Source organism: Acomys russatus, chromosome 21 (genome assembly GCF_903995435.1).
Source record: "Acomys russatus chromosome 21, mAcoRus1.1, whole genome shotgun sequence".
Lineage (NCBI taxonomy): Eukaryota > Metazoa > Chordata > Mammalia > Rodentia > Muridae > Acomys > Acomys russatus.
The window spans coordinates 22,059,867-22,079,549 of NC_067157.1; the positions used below are offsets into that span (position 1 = coordinate 22,059,867).

The window sequence follows — 19,683 nt, forward strand, 5'->3', positions numbered from 1 at the left end:
TATGCTATAGTCACCACTTACAATACTACTTGTGGTTTTCTACTACTTCCTTTTCAAAAACAATTTTCTTTTAGCCTAGCCACACTTTTTCCTAGGTTGCCTGGTTTCCCTCTATTCTGGTTGCATGCCTTTCACTCTGAATTGCTTTTCCTTTAACTCTTGCTTTGAATCTACCAATCCTGGTTCAATATGTCTGTTACTCTGCTACTTTCAGTATTTTATGTTTGTATTGTTTCTTCTGTATCTATTGGCCATCTATCCACTTTTACTCTTTTAAAGCATCCTTCAAAGTAATTGAGGTGATAAGCTGATTTTTTTGGTTCTGTAACTGTTTATGGTTTTGTTTCTTTTAAACTATTTCCTGGGCTTGGGTAAAGGCTAAGTGGTTAAGGCTGTTGCTGTGCAAACATGGAGACGTGAGTTGGATCATCAGCACCTAGGTAAAAGCTGGTCTGAGGGTAACAGGAAGGAGACAGGCGGATCCTCTGAGTTTCCTTAAGCAACTACTGTAGCAAAACTTGAACTCCTGGGCCAGTGACAACATTTTGTGAAAAAAAAAAAAGCAAGGAGAATAATAGAGGGAGATGCCAGACATTGGCCTCTGGCCTTGATATGTGCATGCACAGGTATATGCATCTATCTTAGACACATACATATGTGCATATACCACCCATGTACATATGTACATGAAACCATTTATTTCCTAAGCACTTATAATCAGCTCTCAAGAGTAGTGGAGATAAATAAATGCACCCACACTATTATCTAAATTTCAGGAAACATCTGTTTTTAAATAATTATATGTATATATCAATAATTACATATCATTGTGTATCAATAATTATGAATAATTATAACATATCAAAAATCTTTATGGCTAAACAAAGAGTGTAAAAAGATGATACTTTAGTGAGATGGTCTCCTAGTTAGTATTACCCGTCCACCTGACACAGTCTAGAATCATCCGAGAGGAAAATCCTGATTGTAGAATTGCCTAGGTCAGATTGAATTGTGTGTGATTATAGATTCACTTTGGGGGTTTGTCATGGACACAGGAGGACACATCACATTGTGTGGGGACCAGAATCATCCTCCTGAGCTGTCTAAGAACACTAGGTAGTCATGAGCTGTTGAACCAGCAGAGAAACCAATAAGCAGTTCCTTACCTCCACATTTCTGTCTTGAGTTCTTATGCTGATTCTCTCAATTATACATTTTAAAGATACTGTTTAAAATACCACACTAACAAACTGTATATGGATAAGTCCCATGGTATCAGCTACTTTGCAGCAGTTCCAATTTTCTGGGTTTGGTGGTTTGTTTATTTTAGTAAAATAACTCAATGCTAAATTTATATAATGAGTGTATAGAATGGTACAGGTTAGATTTTTGCAAACTTCTTCTGAGTCCCTAAGAATTTTTTAAATATTTTTTTCCATTTTATTATTTTATTCATATTACATCTCGATTGTTAGTCTTTCCCCTGTTTCCTCCCATTCTTTCCTCCCTCCCACTTCCCCCCTTCTCCCCTCCCCTATGTCTGTGATTGAGGGAGACCTCCTCCCCCTATATATGCTCTTAGAATATCGAGTCTCTTCTTGGTAACTTGCTATCCTTCCTCTGAGTCCCTAAGAATTTTAAAGCCAAGATAAGAAGAGTCAAGATAAGTCAGTGAGTCAGTGGATAGATCCACGTGTGTTCTAAACATTGAACATTGATAAGACTACAGAATGAGAGAGCCCTGTGTCAATACACCAGGCATAGGAAATACATGGTGAGTGAGGAAAATATTTATTTTCTACTTTGAAGAAAACAATACATGGTAGTTTGAATGAGATTGGCTGACATAGGCTCATATATCTGAATACTCCATTCCTCGTTAGTGGACCTATTTGGGAAGGATTAGGAAGGGTGGCCTTTCTGGAGGTATGTCACCGGAGGCAGGCCTTGAGATTTCAAAAGAATCATGCATTTTGAGTTTCTCTTTCTCACTACCTCCCCCTCAAAACTGAAGATGTGAACCCCCAGCCCCTGCCCTGGTGTCTCGCCTTTCTGCACACTGTTATGCTTCCTAGCATGACTTTGTTAATCCCCCCAAAGTTTTTCTATAAGCTATCTTTGTGTATGGTGTCATCTACAGCAACAGAACAGAGAATTCCAGCCAGTAAACATTTTTTAGTTAGCATTATTAACAGCAGGAGTGTGACTTTTGCTATTGTTGTGTTCCTAGTAAAATCTACGTCATAGAGAAAATGTTAGAGGAAAGAAAAGTTTTCAAAGTGAAACTTACCAATTTGTTAATTTTGCTCCTAAAAACTTTTCACATATGGTTACATCTACTCCACTATTTTCTCCTTCAATGCTACCCATCTCCCAACACATCTTCTTACCAACTTCTTATCTTTTTCTTATATTTGATAACTCATTTAGTACAATTAGTGCTTTCTAGTGTATATTGGTATGGTACCATTTACTACAACATAGATACCTACCAACAGCCAAGCCCTTGAGAAAACAATTTTCTTCCACCAGAGCCATCAACTGTCAATAGTTCCTCAGATAAGGATGGAGTCTGGCGAATGCCATCCGTCCCATCAGTGCTGGAATTTTGACTGGCTTGAGTTTCTTTTCTTTTTTTTTCCTTTTTTTTAACCTCAAAGGTTCAGTAAAAACTTTATTTAAAAAACATTTATTTAGCCACTTTACAAGGTGATTGTAGGTTTCTCCCTCCTCTCCTCCTGGTCCTACACTCCACTCTCCCTCCTTCTTTCCTGCTTCCCCTGCCCTACTCCTCAGAGAAGGAGAGCCTTGCACCATCAACAGCACATCACTTGCATCAAGACTGAGCACTTACTAGGGAACCCACATGAAGCCTGAGATGTCCATCAGCTACATCTGTGTAGGGAACCTAGTTCCAGTCCATGCACAGTCCTTCCTTGGTGCTTTAGTCTCCACAAGCCCCCCTGGGCCCTGGTTAGTTTGCTCTGTTGGTCGTCTTGTGGAGCTCTCTTCCCTCTGGATCCTTCTGTTCTTCCCCCACTCTTTCGTAAGACCCCTGGTACTCCACCCAATGTTTGGCTGTGAGACTCAGCATTTGTTTTGATCTGCTGCTTGGTGGATCCTCTTAGAGGACAGCTATGTTAGGCTCCTGTTTGTAAACCTAGCAGAGTATCATTAATAGTGCCAGGGTTGGCTCTTTGCCATGGATTATTGAAGATGAACAAGTTATGTGAAAGGACTCTATTTTCTCAACAAAACTTCTAAAATCCACATAAGTTGCCTAACAGATGAGTCTCCACACTTCTACCCAAAAGACTACAGAATAGGTTTTTTTAAAGTGGCGCAAATCATCCAGCCACACATTGCTGAACACAATTGTAGTATCAGCTACTTTGAGGCACAGACAAGAAGATCTCTTCATCCTGAAAGCTTGAAACCAGATTGGAAAGCAAAGCCAGAACCAGTTTCAAAGAAACAAAATGAAAACAGATATAGGTAATACCATTTTCCACATTTTAAATGACATCATCTAGTGTCAGATTTCATTGTCATGCAAAATAAATAATTGAATCAGCTTTGTGTTTTCGGATTTTTTTGTTCTCAATTAGGTATCAAGGGATTAACAAAATGCCTTCTCAAGAAATCCAAGGGAGTTTAATACAACACACACACACACACACACACACACACACACACACACACACACACACACACACACTCCCATTAAAAACAACTCCCTCTCCCCTCCAGAAAATATGTTCTTTCTTGAGAATTTTATTCTGCAGGGATTTATTTGGCTAGGCTTTCATGTGTGCATACCTGCCCCCAACACACACACACACACACACACACACACACACACACACACACACACACACCATGGGTGAGATGTGGGAAGGAAAACATTTGTATGCCTTGCTCATATGCAATGGTGGATCAAATGCCTAATTCAACTTTCCAATAACCGTCATGGTCATTAAGAGTGAATGGAGAACTTGAATACACAATACTGCTATGGTAGACACACACCTTAATTATTGACATCTTAACTCTGTACAGTGCCCCCTTGTCCAACAGTTTGCTGAGTATTATGTTCTGAAAACCTACTTTTAGGAAGAGGGCAGCTATTTGAAAGAAAACCAAGAAATACTTTTGGGTAATTATTGTCAGTAAAACCTGAGAGGCTTAACCAAAAGAGAAAAAAAGTCCTCAGGATAAATGAATATTCTGGTGACTTAATTAAAGTCTTAACAAAAATTGTTAAGTACTCATAAGATTTGAGAGTAAATGCAAGAAAAGCACAGGAAAAAAACTTTGAAGCATTGAACCAAGTAATTTAAATACAGTATTTAGAGATATGGTCTGTGTTTTTGATTTTTAAAAGGGACTAATGGCCCCAAAGTGAACCTATTGCTTCTTTCTTGCTGTAAAACTAACAGGTAACAGAAATTCTCACACTAGACAAAACGATTCACTCTCTTCACCACCCCCAACCTTGCAGTAGACGTTTCAAAACTGAATGGGAACTCCTCAGTAGCCATATCATGCAGAGTAGCTGCCTACAGCCCTGAGCCCCATCCTGTGGCTCATGTGAGCTTCTCTGAAAACATGTGCCTGAAGAATCTTTAGATTATCCCAAGCTATCTTTATAGACCCCTGCTTCACAATCCATATGGACACCACACAGATCTGGAACGTAGTGTAGAGCTAAAAATGTCCTTGCAAATTATTGGGAATCATGATTCTGGCTTCAGTAATGTAGTCCCCGTAGTTCTATACTCTAACCAGATGCATCACCAATAACTTAAACTAGGGACAGACATCATCATCATCATCATCATCATCATCATCATCATCATCATATATGCATTTTAGTATTTAAAATTATCTTTGTGCATCCATAGATCAGTTTCTGCTTTTTAAAGTATGTAATAGATTTACTACAACTTGCGAACATTTTCATATAAACAGACTATTTATACTTAAATTTTAGTATATCTATCCTTTCCGTATTTTAGTTCCTTGTACAATTGGAGATGTTTCAATTAACCAAGATTAAAATAAACAGTATGCTCTCCTGTGCCTCTTTTGCATTGAGCCACTTACGAAGTTGCAGAGCCTCTTTTCCCCCCTATTTCTAACCTACATGCCTTATTTTCCATTGAAAGTTTACACAATAATACGATTTATGACTCAAGATTTAGCGACCTGCATGATACCACCAGTCATGTTCTCAAATCTTTTTCATAAACATCACTACATTCTCTTTCACTGTGGAATTAAATCAAGTAGAAATTTATATACACCGCCATCCAACAGACTCACAGATAAAAGCATAAGTTCACCGCTTGCTTGTTCTTTCAACAAATTTCCATCAGAGACAATTCATTCTCATTTCTGTTCATTTCTGTCTTTCACTTCAGTCTAACTCAGGTCTAACCCTTACCGTCCCACCCTTGTTGCCCAGGACTTGAGTTATGAGGGTCCTGGTATACAGATACTTGTCTTATATATTACTTGGTCATTGAACAAGTTATGAAACTAAACTCATAAATGTTTCTTTTCTGTTTTTTAAACTAGCTGTCTCACATTTGTAGTAATAAAATATGAATATTAAAACACTGAGTTTCTATTCTAGGCTACAGAATCTTGTTAAGGAAATGGCCCTAAGTATGATCTGTGCATACCACTCTCTTCTCAGTAATACCCAATGCTGAGATACATACCAAGCCAGACAATTTTCCCTGCCAAGGGAGGCTCTAAAATGCCTTCTTTACCACACTGCCAAGCCTTGTGAACAGACTCCCAGCTGCCAACAGACATCCCTAGTAACTGGATTCTAAAAGAGGCCTGGGCTTTACCATTTGTCTCTCTTTATTCTTTCCCTCCAGGGACACTCCTCTACAAATTCTAAAGGACAACTCCAAAACACTGCCTCTTTTGTGAGCTTTTTTCTCATTTTTCCAAATCTTCTTTTCAATAACCCATCCTTTCTTCATTCCACCTTGTGGCCATGATCCTTCTTTTTTCAATGTTATTATTCTTGCTCCCAGAACATAAGCTACTCTAGGGTAAGAGGAATATTCATCCCCATTCCTCGTATGTTTCTTAACATCATGATTTAATAAATGTTTATTATTAAACTTCTTTGATCCTTGGAGTACTGAATATTATTATTATGTGATATTATGTGACATTTTTATTGCTGTACACATTTATGAGATACATATAGATGTGCATGCAGTATATAGTCATTTAAGAACATTTGAAGCACATAAAATGTACAAAGGATAAGCAAAAGTCGTTTGCTATTCTACTTCATAGTTAACAAGGTTACCTTTTAGGTGTGTTTTTAAGTGTTTTCTATTCTTTTGTAAAATAAGTTTCTTTGTGATTTATTGATTATATTTTGAATTGGGAATTGTTAAAAATGCTATTTACTGATTCTTAATATCCTATCTTACAAATACATTATTAACTTATCCCTTCTTCCATGAAAGTAAATTAAATGTGATTCTAATATTTTACCAGTCACAAAATGTAAAAGTCAAGGAAACATTATTGAATATAAAATTTTGTAGTTAGTAAGTTTTTTTTTTATAATTAATGACCAGAAGCAACATGAGGGGACATGAGCACTAGATCTTTTAAATTTCTTTCAAGAGTATTTTATGTCTGTGTACCTGTAACTGGTATGACAATTTCTTTTCCATCATTCAGAACAATGCTGCCTCTAGTTTCAAATGTGATGGATAAAATGGATAAGTGTCCTGGAATATGCATTTATGGAGATTTGTCTGGTTTTATTGTAATTCACTGGTTTCAGTTCTGCTGGGATATTTTGTTATGTGACTATTCTTTTGGCCATTTGGATATGGGATCAGTGACTCTGAATACACATCACTTAAAGTAGTTTAAAAGTCAAAAGTACGAGAGCTGATCTCTTTTTGATACCCAGGCTAGACATAAGAGGAAGGTCTTCCTACTGCCAGCTGATATGTGGATGGGAGCTATAGGCCTCAGTAAGAGCTTGACTTGCAACCTATTGGCGTGACACTTGTTAGAAAGTGAGTGATTTTACTGTGAGTTCTCTTCTTCTGTTAGATTTTACTGAACTTACTACCTAGTGGATTGTGAGAACATTTGAGAATAGCCCCTGTAATGTTTTCAGGCATCCCTCTATATCTGATTGCATAGGCACATACCAACAGTCAAGGACAGAACTGAGGCTGTTTCATGTGGGGCGTGGCGGTTGCGATTCCCTTCAGTGTATGATCAGCCTTCCTTGACAGAGGAACAGCTGAGGGAATACCACACCTGTTTTGCACAGTAAGAGAGGCATTCTGCCCATTCAGTTACTGGGTGACTCAGCGTCTTCAAATGAGCTGTTTGCAATAGCCCTATTTTTGGGAGACAGTGGATTTATTATTAGAAATTATAAGCCAAGAGTGTTGCATAATAACTCTTTATATATGTATTGAAAATACAACAAGAGAAATGAAAATACAAGGTGTAACAGTATAGGTATTTTTTCTCATAAATAATAAATGTATCACTCTTATTTACAAGGGATAATTTAGTGCTGAAAGGTGAGAAATTTAAACAACTCAACTAACAATATTTTTTATATTTAAAAACAAAATAAAAATTGGAAATGGTAGCCTGCATTATGATATAGTAGGTTCAGGATCATAAACAGACCCTCATTTTTAACATGTTTAGGTAGAAATCACATGCTATCTCTGGTAAGAGGAATGTTGTGCCATGTTCTTCTTTGGACCTATAAGTTTCACCAACTAGAGCAGCTTTGCCAATCATTTCAAGCTGAGCGATCTGAGAACATTCTTCCTGGTTCCCTTGAAGGACAGATTAAAAACTCATACATTGTTCAAACAATGACTGCTGATTGTAAGGTTATCAAAACAATGTGGTCAAATGCCTCCACCCTCCGACTGTTTTGTGATACTTGGTCTCCCTATAGTATACGTACAGAGCAGTTTGAAGGGTATCATTCTCCCAGAGGAGTCACTGCTAAAACAGGTTCGCTAATAGCGTACAGTAGGGACATATGTTCCTCCACTCAGTCTTTCTGAGACCTTTCTATGCAATCTGTTTTTCAGTTACTGTGCAGGAATTGAATTCCAAGAAAGAACAGTGGAAACAGCAAAGAAGATTTTGCTCTGGGCCTTGGTTTCCCGAAATCTTTCACACCCAAGTATTATTGAACATAGCATGGGAGAATGAGAGCCTGCTATGCTATTAATGTCCCCAACCCCTTTTTTAAAGACGAAGTCTTATTGTGTAGTCCTGCGTGGAATCCAGCTGATAATCATCCCGCCTCAGTCATCTATGAACTGGGATTACAGGCATGCACCAACATGCTTGATAGAAATGCCAAAATTTTAAATAAAATGTCAGTAGTGATGAAAGCATATATAAGTATATAGTACATTCTACAACTACTCTGATGAGAAATACATACTGACATGTGTACTTATGACAGACAACCAAAACAATAGTTGACAAGTTGTTCTAAAACAAATATGTGCTTAACTATGCAGGGCAAACCTTGAACAGTAGTCTTCTGATTCAAACATGAATCTCAAATTGTTTTCTACATATTTGTGTAAATTTGGATTAAGATTAAACAGCTGGCAAGGTAAAATCATCCCCAAAATATTGATGTTTCAAAAATTAAAAATCCAACAAAGAATCTTACTTAGAAAGTTGCAGAAAGACCAAAAATCAAGTCACTCTTTTCTTAACAATGATCCATTGGGGCAAATCCATATTATTTTCTTACCTTTTTGTTTTTCTTTTTTAAGACGGGGTTCCTCTGTGTAGCGTTGGCTGTCCTGGACTCACTCAGATCAGGCTGGCCTTGAACTCACAGAGATCTGTCTGTTTCTGCCTTCCCGAGTGCTGGGATTACAGGTGTGTGCCACATATTACATTCTTAAAACACTCAAGACATACATTTTAGATGAATGATGATCTATTTGTGTGCCTTGCATACATTTTGTTTCAGATATCAGTATCAGAGAAAAGAACCCACTGTATGCTCAGTTTGGAATACAGTGCCACGTGTCTTTGGAGATTGACTTGATTCTTTTTTTTTTATTTAACAATTGAAATGTTTTAATATATACATTTATATAATTACACATATATACAATAAGCTACCTATAGCAAGAAGGACCATGACACATTAGGAATTATATAAATGTTACATTCTTAGTGTTTTGGCTATTTGTATTAGGGAGTCTTGAAGAAAATATCTTTCCCGTCTGAATGTAAATCAATCTCCATCACATCTTGTCATTATCAACTTAAAACATCTATCTAGACCTAAAAACATCTTAAGGCCTAAATGACTAAGCTTTATTATAAAACTAAGCTCCTTGGTCTTCAACTCCATCAGAGACTTGAGGTGAAATAAACTTGATTCGCTGAGTATGCCAGGAGGGAATTGACTTTTCATTTTGTTTAACTTCATGTCATTTCCTCTTCTCTGTGCAAGTGTTAAAAAGCCTGGTCATAGGATATGTGGTTCATTTTTTTCTGTAAAGATCAGAGCAGTTTCTTTACTTGTCGCTGAGACATCATTACTGTGCGATGCTCTGCGTCTAGCCAGGTTCGTTGGCTGCTTGGGTAGCACGGCATGTTAAAGAGCAGTTACAGGAAGGGAGATGAGGAGTCCTGTAGCAAGAGGACAATTGTTAGCTAAGCTTCATATATGCATCCTATGAGGATCGACACCTTTGTTTCCCAACCTGTTATTTGTATCCCAGCTGTGTGGGAGCCTCACCCAAGATTGTGAGTTCAAACTCTACCTGGATTGCAGAGTGAGTTCAAGTCAATTTAAATAGCCTTTGTCTCAAAATTAGAGAAAAAAGATAATGAACCTGAGAGACAGCAAGATGGCGAGGTGTGTGGAAGGTGTTACAGGAAGGAAAGGAAAGAGGGAAATGTTGCAATCTGCTTTAATTTTAAAAAAAAGTGTGAGAAAAACTAGGCTCCAGGGGAGCAGGTTAGTGGTAAGATAGTTGCCTAACTCATGTGATAGGTTCAATCCTCAGGTCTGCAAGAAATGAAGTGGGTTGATAATATGAAAGGTGCGTTCCCTGGGTACTGATTGCTGCAATTTATAATTTTATGTGTACTGTTGTGGTGTGCTCAGTGTTTGAAATACTTTGAATTGTCTCGAAAACATGTAAAGGTGTCAGAAGGAAACAAGGAAAGAAACTTGACGTAGCTAATAATGAATGAACAAATTACAAATACAAGTTTTGCCTAGTGAAGTCACCTTAAAATTAATTAATCATTTATTTTATTTCTTTTCTTTAAATCCTGATTGTAGCCCTTTCCCTCCTTTCCTCCTAGTCCCACCCCCCTCTCTTCCCCCTAATCCCCCCTCTACTCCTCAGAAAAGGGACCCCATTACCACAACCTACCCCAGACACCTTTTAAAACTATGTATTTGACTCAGGAACCCTAGACAGTCACACTTATAAAATGGTACAGTTTTCTCACTGGTAACTTAAAAACCACATCAAAAATTATTCTTTCCCATTTGGCAATATTACCAATAATATTATTATCACAGTTTTTATGTTCTAGAACATTAATTTACAAATTTGAATAACATACTAATAGTTCAGAATCTCTATCTGAGGCCCATGCTTTGTGAGAAAAATATGAGCAATTCATATAAGCAATTTGCTGATACACACATGTATTAGGCATATGTGCTCCTCATTCACAAAGTCTGGAGGGCTGGTTAAGAAACAGAGGGATTGCTTTTGACCCTTTCTCATCTTGTAATTGATTGCAATAATGTCCACGTTGGAGAGAAGCCACACTGTTTGCTGGAGTTACTTCTTGATTTGCCATTTCCCAAAGAAGGATATTTGCTTGAGTGTCATGCCAGCACAGGATTGGAGAAATGCTGATGTCAGGGGAATGTTGGTGAGCTCATCCTCTATTCTCTATAGAGTTGAGGTGATACATGGTGTGCATCAAGCGCCAAGTGCTTTGCTGAAGAACAAACAAAAATGAATGGGAACAGGGAGCCAGGGGAAACTCTTGGAAGGTAGAACGCACATCCATTTTTCTTCATCTTATATTGGCCTTGCTCTCCTTAGTTACTAGGGCATTTCCTATATTCCTGTCTGCTGGGGAGAGCTGTGATTTAGGTAGAATCAATGATAGGCACCTTGTATATTATCTTATATTCTGTAGTGCTATTTTGGGCCAAAGGACTGCCTTTATAACTCATTATAAAATACCCTCAGAAGTGCTTTTCTTTTTATAAAGTAGTCTTGTTGTGAGTATGGGAGCCCTGTATCTATAAGATATGCTCAATAAATAATAGAAATTTGAATTTAGCATTTCCATTAATTATTGTTCCTTACAGAAAAGGAAGTGTGGTTTGGAAGACTGATTATTTAAATAGTTTCATTAAGCAATAAATATCAGACGGTATGTCATTTGCTGACATTTGCCTACCTGTGTTCTGCAACATATTTGCAAAGTGCAGGGAATATAAACAAAAATACATCATAGTTGGTCTTGGTTTTATGCACAAAGCAGACATCTCTCTGAGCAGTTCGGGAAAAAGTACATTTATTTACAGATTGTAAGCACTTAAAGTTTAATGGGTTAAAACTCTGAGGCAATAGAGCTCCTGGAGGATTGCTACAAAGCTCTGTGCTTCAGTTCACACACCTGTGGTTGGGATTCAGAGGCCAGCGAGCTGCTGAGATCATATTTATCGCTGTTGCCTTGAAGGCCTCATGCCTTCTAGATGTCACCTACAAAGAAGAAGGAGGCGGGGTTGAGGTCTTAAGTGCTATAGTCTGGGTGTGCCTGCACATGGTGAAGGCAAGTAGGTGGCTGGATGTGGGACCCTTCTGGATGCTGTGTCCTGGAAGAGAGCCACTGCTGTCCAGGAAACCACCACAAAAATTGCCTGCCGGCTCATATATCTGGTAGAAAAGTAACGGTGTCAATATTGGGAATGATGGTGTTAGTAGCCTTCTCATTTGTCCATGGCATAGTTATTTCAAGAGTGTCTGAAATTTATATATATGTTGGAGTCAGAGAAAGCTCAGCATTGGAAATTAATCTGAAGCCACATGAGGTAGCTACCATCTTATACCTGGTATAAACAGATCTTGTCCAGATGAAGGCATCTCCAAGCCAGCTTTTAGATGCTTGATAATTAATGTTACCAAACTTGAGGTCACCATAAACAGGATAAGAAAAATCAGTAGAGACAAAAAACAATTTACACTCTCAAGAACAACAAAAATATTGCGCACAAAGCTTTTATTATCAATGATGAAAATAACCATTATGAATAGAGACCAAGAATGTAGCAAATAAAGTTTGTCTGTGACTCTATTTTATTCCTACTAGATTTGTAAAATTAGAAGGTTGGAGTAAACCAGCTAAACAAAAATAGCTGGAATTGGCACACAGTGCTGGGGGAAGGAGGAGTGTAAACTGATTCATTGTAGACATGAGGAGCATGCACTCTGGGAAGCAGCACCAATGCTGAGAAAACTGCATTTCCACTCCCTTGAATGGGTTTGTGATGGATGCCCTGAGAGCTGTAGTCTGGGCCATGGCAAATACACAAGACGTGAAACACATTGTGCATGGATGAGAGACAATAAGTCAACTACCATAAACCGTAACATAGTCATAGTGCTCATTGCTGATAGAGTGACATTAAATATATATAGCCACCCTAAAAACAGTGAACCTTAGAAATGATGCTATATGACAACAGATCATATATATGCATATACATATATATATGAGAATATATGCTATATGATAATACACATGCATATATACTTACACACACACATATATATACATATATGTATATATATACTTGTAAAATATCCTCATTTAAAAATCACTTATTGATTGCATTTTCATATAAGGTACATGTTTTGAATCAGAGAATCTTACTCAAGTGAACGTTTACATTAAAAATCAAACACTAAATTGCATCCTCACTGTGACCATTACCTTTTATGTGTTCCTGCTCATGTTCTGAAGAAGACAGGAAAAGGCTAGTTACTTGTGGTACGCCTTGAAAGGCAAGTCTAGTTAAAGGAGCTTATTTTGTTGTTTCTATTTGTCTGTTTACGAAGGCCAATGATGTAGGTTCCTGTGGAGTTTTGAAGTAGCAGAAAAGGGTCAGGTGCCTTGGAAGAGAATCCTCAATATATTCAATCTGGTGTCAAGATAGTGAGACAATTGGCTTGGGTGTTCATTTGTGCTAGACACTGGGCCACAGGTGCACAGATATGGAGAGCAGACCTCACTTTGTCACTCTGGGCTTTTGGTGATGACGAAGCAGACTTTCCCAGCATCCGACTTTTCTCCCCTGGACACTCAGTTAACCTACTGAATGTATCCTGAAGTTTAGGTACCACTCCCCTGGGATTTCATTTTGCTTAAGCATGATGCTTTTCTCGTGGTTGAAATAAGGAAAGGTGAATGTTTACAATAAAACCTAGACATAATTGGAAGAAAGTAAGGTATGTTTTTAGTGTATCCCAATTTGCTTTTTAATTCACTTTTAAAATTTTGGCGTGAAGAGAACTACAAGGTATGTTGTATTCATGGAGATCAGAGAACACCTTACGGGCATTGCTTATTTCTGCCTGCCATGTTAGTTCCTAGGCTTGAATGCAGGCTATCAAGTGCCCTTACTTACACTCACTCCTTCTGAGTTATTCATTTACTTATTGTGAAGTTGGGGGAAGGTGGGTTCATCAGAGTGTCTGTTTGGAGGTGAGAAGACAGCCTGCAGGTTTTCTCCTTACATCCTACGGGGTCCAGGGATTAAACTCAGATCTTGAGGCTTGGCAGCAAGCACTGGAGCTGTCTCACTCGCCTTTCTATGGAAATGCATTTTCATATAAGGTATCATTCCTACTACAAATGACTGCACTGACAGTTAATAAAATACTTTAATTAGAAAATATTGTATTATAAAGATAAATCATTTAAATGAAACATTTATTTTACATGAATCCAGTATTTGATACTTCTTTCTGATCTGCCTTTTTATTATGTTTTTTTTTTTTTTGTGATGATAATAACTGTGAGAATTTAGCGGGCATATAACAAACAGTCTGACAGATGCTAAAGTTCTTTCCAGTAACCTGCTCTTTGGAAGGATTTGCTTTACTACACATTGTTGTAGTTTATTTATTTATTTTTCATCTTGTGTAATGTTTTCTTTTTTTTTCATGGTGGCTAATGATTTTTTAAAAATAATTTATTCAGATTACATCCTGATCGTTATCCCCTCACGTGTATCTTGCCGTTCCTCCTCTCCCTCCCTCATTGGCCTTATTCTCCTTCCCTAGACTTATGACAGAAAAGGACTTCCTCTCCCACCATATGGTCACAGCCTATCAGGTCTCATCCAGATAGCCTGCGTCCCCTTCCTGTGAGTGCAACCAGGCCTCACCACCAAAGGAAAATGGTCAAATCGGGGGCACCAGAGTTCATGTCAGAGGCAGTCCCCACTCTCCCCACAACCATGGAGAAGGAGCTGTCCATTGCCTAGGTCTGAACAGGGGCTCTAGGTTTACTGCATGTGTTGTCCTTGGTTGGCCCAGCAGTTTGTGAAGGCCCCCTGGGTCCAGATCCGCCAGCCTTGATTCTCTTCTTGTGGGGCTCCCAGATGCAGAAAGATACACATGGCATATACTCACTTATAATTGGATATTAGCCCAACATGGATGTCCTCTGAGAGTCTTCACTCAGCTGGTGTTCAGGACAGATGCTGGGACTCGCTATTGGACTCCAGGTGAGAGGGATATGGAAGAATGTGTCTTAAGAGAATCTTACTGTGGCAAAGCTTGGTCCTTTTTCTTTAGTATACAGATTAAAACATTTGCATAATATGCAATATTTCCTGAACCACCAAGTGTAGAAAAGCCTGTCCTAACATCTATGCCTTTCCTGTTGCTCTAGGATAGCTTCCCTGCAAGATTTGGAGGAATCCATTTTGTCAATCAGCCTTGGTACATCCATGCCCTGTATACTGTGATCAGACCATTCCTGAAGGAGAAGACTCGGAAAAGGGTAACCTTTGCTTCTTGTTTTAATTCTGATCTCTGTCCCCACCCCCATTCAGTGAGTTATGATGTACACCTCGATTGTTCAGTGTCAGCCATGATACAATTTCTTTAATCTTGCTATATTAGTATTCAGCATAGAAAACATTTTTGAATTTTTAGAAAGCCTACAATCTCTCTAAGTACAACATTTCATAAACAGAACACTTAAAAACAAGTTTCCCACTTTCTCACCAGATAATGAAATGCTAGTACCTTCAGTCCCATTGTAAACCTCAAAAAACACTCTGCTAAGCTATTCTATTATTGCTGATGCACTTAATTTCAAGTGATGTCTAAAAATAAGTCATTCTTTTATGTGCTGACAAATTAGAGCTTGTTATTTTATAATATTTACTGACATGAAGCAGATTTTGCAGAATCTGATATATTTGTGTAGCGACAGTCATGATCAATCGGGTATTTTTTATAATAATGCTGATGTGTTGAAATGTTAATACTTCTTTAAATAACATGTTATATGAACTTGCTTAGGAATGAGTTTTGTCGTACAAGAGTGTCAATAAACATATATGAATGAAAAGCACAAGCTTTCTGGAACAATAATAATTATTTGGAACATTCACTACCGGCACCATGGTACACGGTAAATTGAATAGGCAATTTATTGAACATAGAATTTTAAACTGTATTTAATTGTGAATAAATTCCATTTATTCATTTAACATCTCTGTAAACACATTTAAAATATGGTCTACTTACTTATTTAAATAAATATACATACATTGTGAACAGTTCAAATGAGGGTAAGCGTACATATTGTCTTTAAAAATTAGTGTTTCTTTGTGGTGAAAACATTTCCAATCTTTCCATATAGCCTAAAAAATATATACAGTGAATTATCTGGAATCATCGTACTTATTTTTCTTATCTAGTTGTAACTTGGATAACTTGTACGCACAGCCAAACCTATTCCTAGCTTTTCTTTGCCAGCCTCTGATTACTAATTTTATGCTGAACACTGAAAAGTAAATTTAGTAAACATGCTCTCCTATTTCCGAGTTGAGGAAGGAAGTCTGAGAAAGGATGTATAATGTGCTTCTTCCTAGATGCAGCTGGGAAGCTGTGGAGCCAGTATATCCCCTCACAGCCTCCAGTTGTAGTTACCTCTGTGGTACTAATCCCATCAAATGACTAGTGACATTGTAAAGTATTCTTACATCTAAACCTATGTGGATGGCAATAGTGATGTGAATCTCAGTGATTAAGCATTTTGTGTCTTCCAGTCTTGCAAAGTCCTCATTCTGAGCATGAAAGCACAGTAATTATGTGTTCCCACCAAGCACTAGTGAGCGGAGGGCTGACTGTGTGAATTTGTTAAAAACATTGCAGTAGTTCAGGAGGAAGAACTCTACAAACAACTGTGACTTATACTGAGTTATTCCTGCCTTTTAGCATGAGCTTATGCATATTTTAGGGTTCAAAAGTATATTGAAGTGCTTCACAAATGCTCCCCCAGGCTTCGTTTTATGATGTGGTCATCAGGCTATCCAAAACATATGCTGGGGATTTTAGCACAAGATCCACGTGTGTGTTCACTCTTGCCACATGCTGTTCTCAATGCCTTATGCGTGTTTCATTTCATACAGTAATGCTTTAGGGTAAGATTTTTTCCCCCTCATGTTTACAGGTTGGCGAGGAGACCTGGAAGGATCAACATTTTGCTGTATATTACAGTTAGTGGATAGAACAGCTAGAGGGGCAGAAGGGGAGAAAGTTTCACAGAGAGGGGACAGTGAAGACACAAGTCACAGGTCAGCATGTGTCTAAGATATTGAACAGAAACAAAGAGCACAAGAAATCTGAAGAATGAGCTATAGGAGAAGGTAATAAGGGATAAGATCAAAGAAAAGATGGGACATTTGGTCTTGTGTGTCATTGCAAGTGCTTGGGTGTTCAACCAGTCTCATCTTTACGTGATGGGACTGCTCTCTTGAATGCATTGCTAGCCAGATGGAGGTGAGGTGTCTGAACTTCATAATTTTAGTTAAAGTTATATGGCTTGGAAATTTTCATGTAAAATGACTAAAGGTTAAATCCCTTTAATTTGTACTTATATAATGAACACACATGGCAAAGGTATTTTATTCTTACCGGTATTACAAGCGATGCCCTGTCATAATATTTATTCAAGCACATTACACTGCTGATGTTATAAATACATATTCTGAAAATCTACAGAAAGGGAACCTATGTGCATTGGGAATCTTCTTCCAGGGACTCATGTGTGCAAGAAATGGTATGGCTTCATTTTCTTAAATTAAGTTAAATATAAACATAAAGGAATGGTGGGGCTTTCTCTGTTTGATATTATGAAGTCTCTTCGCACAATTTCATCAATAGCTGGACTTTTTATCCCAGGCTTCCCATCCATCATAACCATGCTTAAAAATCTTAGCATTCAATGCAGTGTTGGTTCCTGTAGTGAAGGCGTTTTTCATTTCTGCTCCTACATTGCCAGCTAAATAAAGGCATTGCTGCTGACTCTGCAAAGTAGGCAATCAGCTTCAACTCATCATCCCATTGCAACCTTGGGGGATCCCCAGCTTAAGTTTTTTTCACCACACAAAGATTGACAAGGGGCTAGGTTTCCCATTAACAAGCATGCATGTATGTATATATATATGTATATATATATATATATATATATATATATATATATATACACACATATGTGTGTGTATGTGTAACTTTCCTGATTCTCAGCTGTATGTTTCTTTCTTCCTTTCTCTCCCTATTGACCTGGTGTCATTTCTTTAATGGCATAAGTGACACAGAAAATTAAATAGAAAAAGAAAAGTCTGTTTTCAGAATAACTCTTAGTGTTGTGAAGTGTAGTAAGACAAATGAGCCCATAAGGGTCAAATAACTTTAATGAGATAGCAGAAGAGAAAATGATAGATGATCGATAGAGAGATGTAAGAAATAAAACCAAAACAAGTCGATAGCAAAACTCCAATAGAATCTCTTAACACAGCAGTATTTAAGACAAAGAAATCAAGGAGCAAACATTTCCCAGATGAGCAGTCATGATGCACTCTTGATGCCCACATCAGAGGGCCAGCTCACATTTAAAGTTCTGAAAGATAATCATTTTTTAAAGGATATTAGTAAACAGTGGGTTTTGAGAAATTGTACTATTGTGGTTTATGAATCTTCAAAGGTGTACATGTATCTTGACACTAAGTAAATTAAATGATACATTAGCAGATGAATGGTGTTAAAAAGCACATGATTGTGAAAACGTAAACACTCATTTCTCTGTTGAGCAGTGTGGGAGTGATGAACATGCTCAACAGTGAAGGAATTCATACAGAAGCGCAGGTCATGGATATGATAAGGCAGAAATCTCCAGGCAGAAGAATGGTCCATGACAAATACTCTAAGACAGTAGTGGGAGATGGATTCAAAAGAGTAGTTCTTGTAGGAAGAATGGAGCCATATACGGTTTGCTTTTTGCAGTGAACAGAGCATCCAGTGCTGAATTATGAGCAGGATGGTGTAATCTGGTGTATGTACTGGCACAGCCAGTCTGGCTACCATGTTTGAGAGCATTCTGAAGGAAGAAGAGGAAATAGGATGATGACGAAGAGAAATGTGCTGTGGCTGAAGGACAGGGTTGCCACTGCTAACAAGGATAACACAAAAAATAATTTTTGGATAGCTTGGATGATGCAAGAAGTAAAATATGATTCATATGTATTGGTTTGAGAAACAGGAAACAGGATCACACCATTACTGGTGCTAAGAATAGGCAGAAGCAGTTTTGGGGGGCATGAGATTTTTGAGTTCAGTTTTAGATCTGTTGGATTTGAGGTACCCATTGGACATTGAAATGTAAATGCCAAGGCGAAGGGGCTTCAAACACAGAATTCAAGAATATAGTCTGATTTCTAGAAACACATTTTTAGTGTGTGGTTAATATTATAAATCTAAAGATTGAGTCAAATCACCAGAGAATGTAGTTAAAGAATAATAAATCCAGGAATTAAGGCCTTGGTTTCATTAAAGTTAAAATATTGGAGTTTGGCTGGGCATGATAACACATGTCTTTATTTCTATCACCTAAGAGGTCAAGGAAAATGGATCTCTGTGAGTTCAAAGGTAGCATGGTCTACATAATAAGTGTAACACATCCCAGGCCTGTCGGGTTACATAGTGAGCCAGTGTCTTCCAAAAAAACGTTGGGATCATCAGCAAAGGAGATTAAAAAGGAATGTAGCAAGGTTGAAGAAAATCAATGGTACTAGGAGAAAACTATCTCTGTTAGAACGCCAGCTCCTCTATCTAGTTCTCCTGAGGCTTGAGGATATATGAGGCAAGAATTGGATATTGAGTTCATCAGGGAGAGCAAAACTGACAACCAGTGACATCATGTAGATTAAGAGATTGGGTAGATATGGACCAGGTAATGAAATGTGGGAATAGAGTATCTGAACAATGCTTAAACACAACTTCTCTGGTGAGTTCTGTTGTCAACGGAAAATTGAAGCTATGAGCTAAAGAGCCA

General features: G+C 37.8%; 1 protein-coding gene across 1 annotated transcript in view; it reads left to right on the forward strand.

Annotated features, from left to right (window-relative positions):
• Clvs2 (clavesin 2) overlaps nucleotides 1-19,683 on the forward strand; it is a 79,715-nt gene that overhangs the window by 45,424 nt on the left and 14,608 nt on the right. The window contains exon 3 of the mRNA XM_051164403.1: nucleotides 15,010-15,120. Coding sequence (XP_051020360.1) covers nucleotides 15,010-15,120 — 111 coding nt within the window. The remainder of the gene's footprint in view (nucleotides 1-15,009; nucleotides 15,121-19,683) is intronic.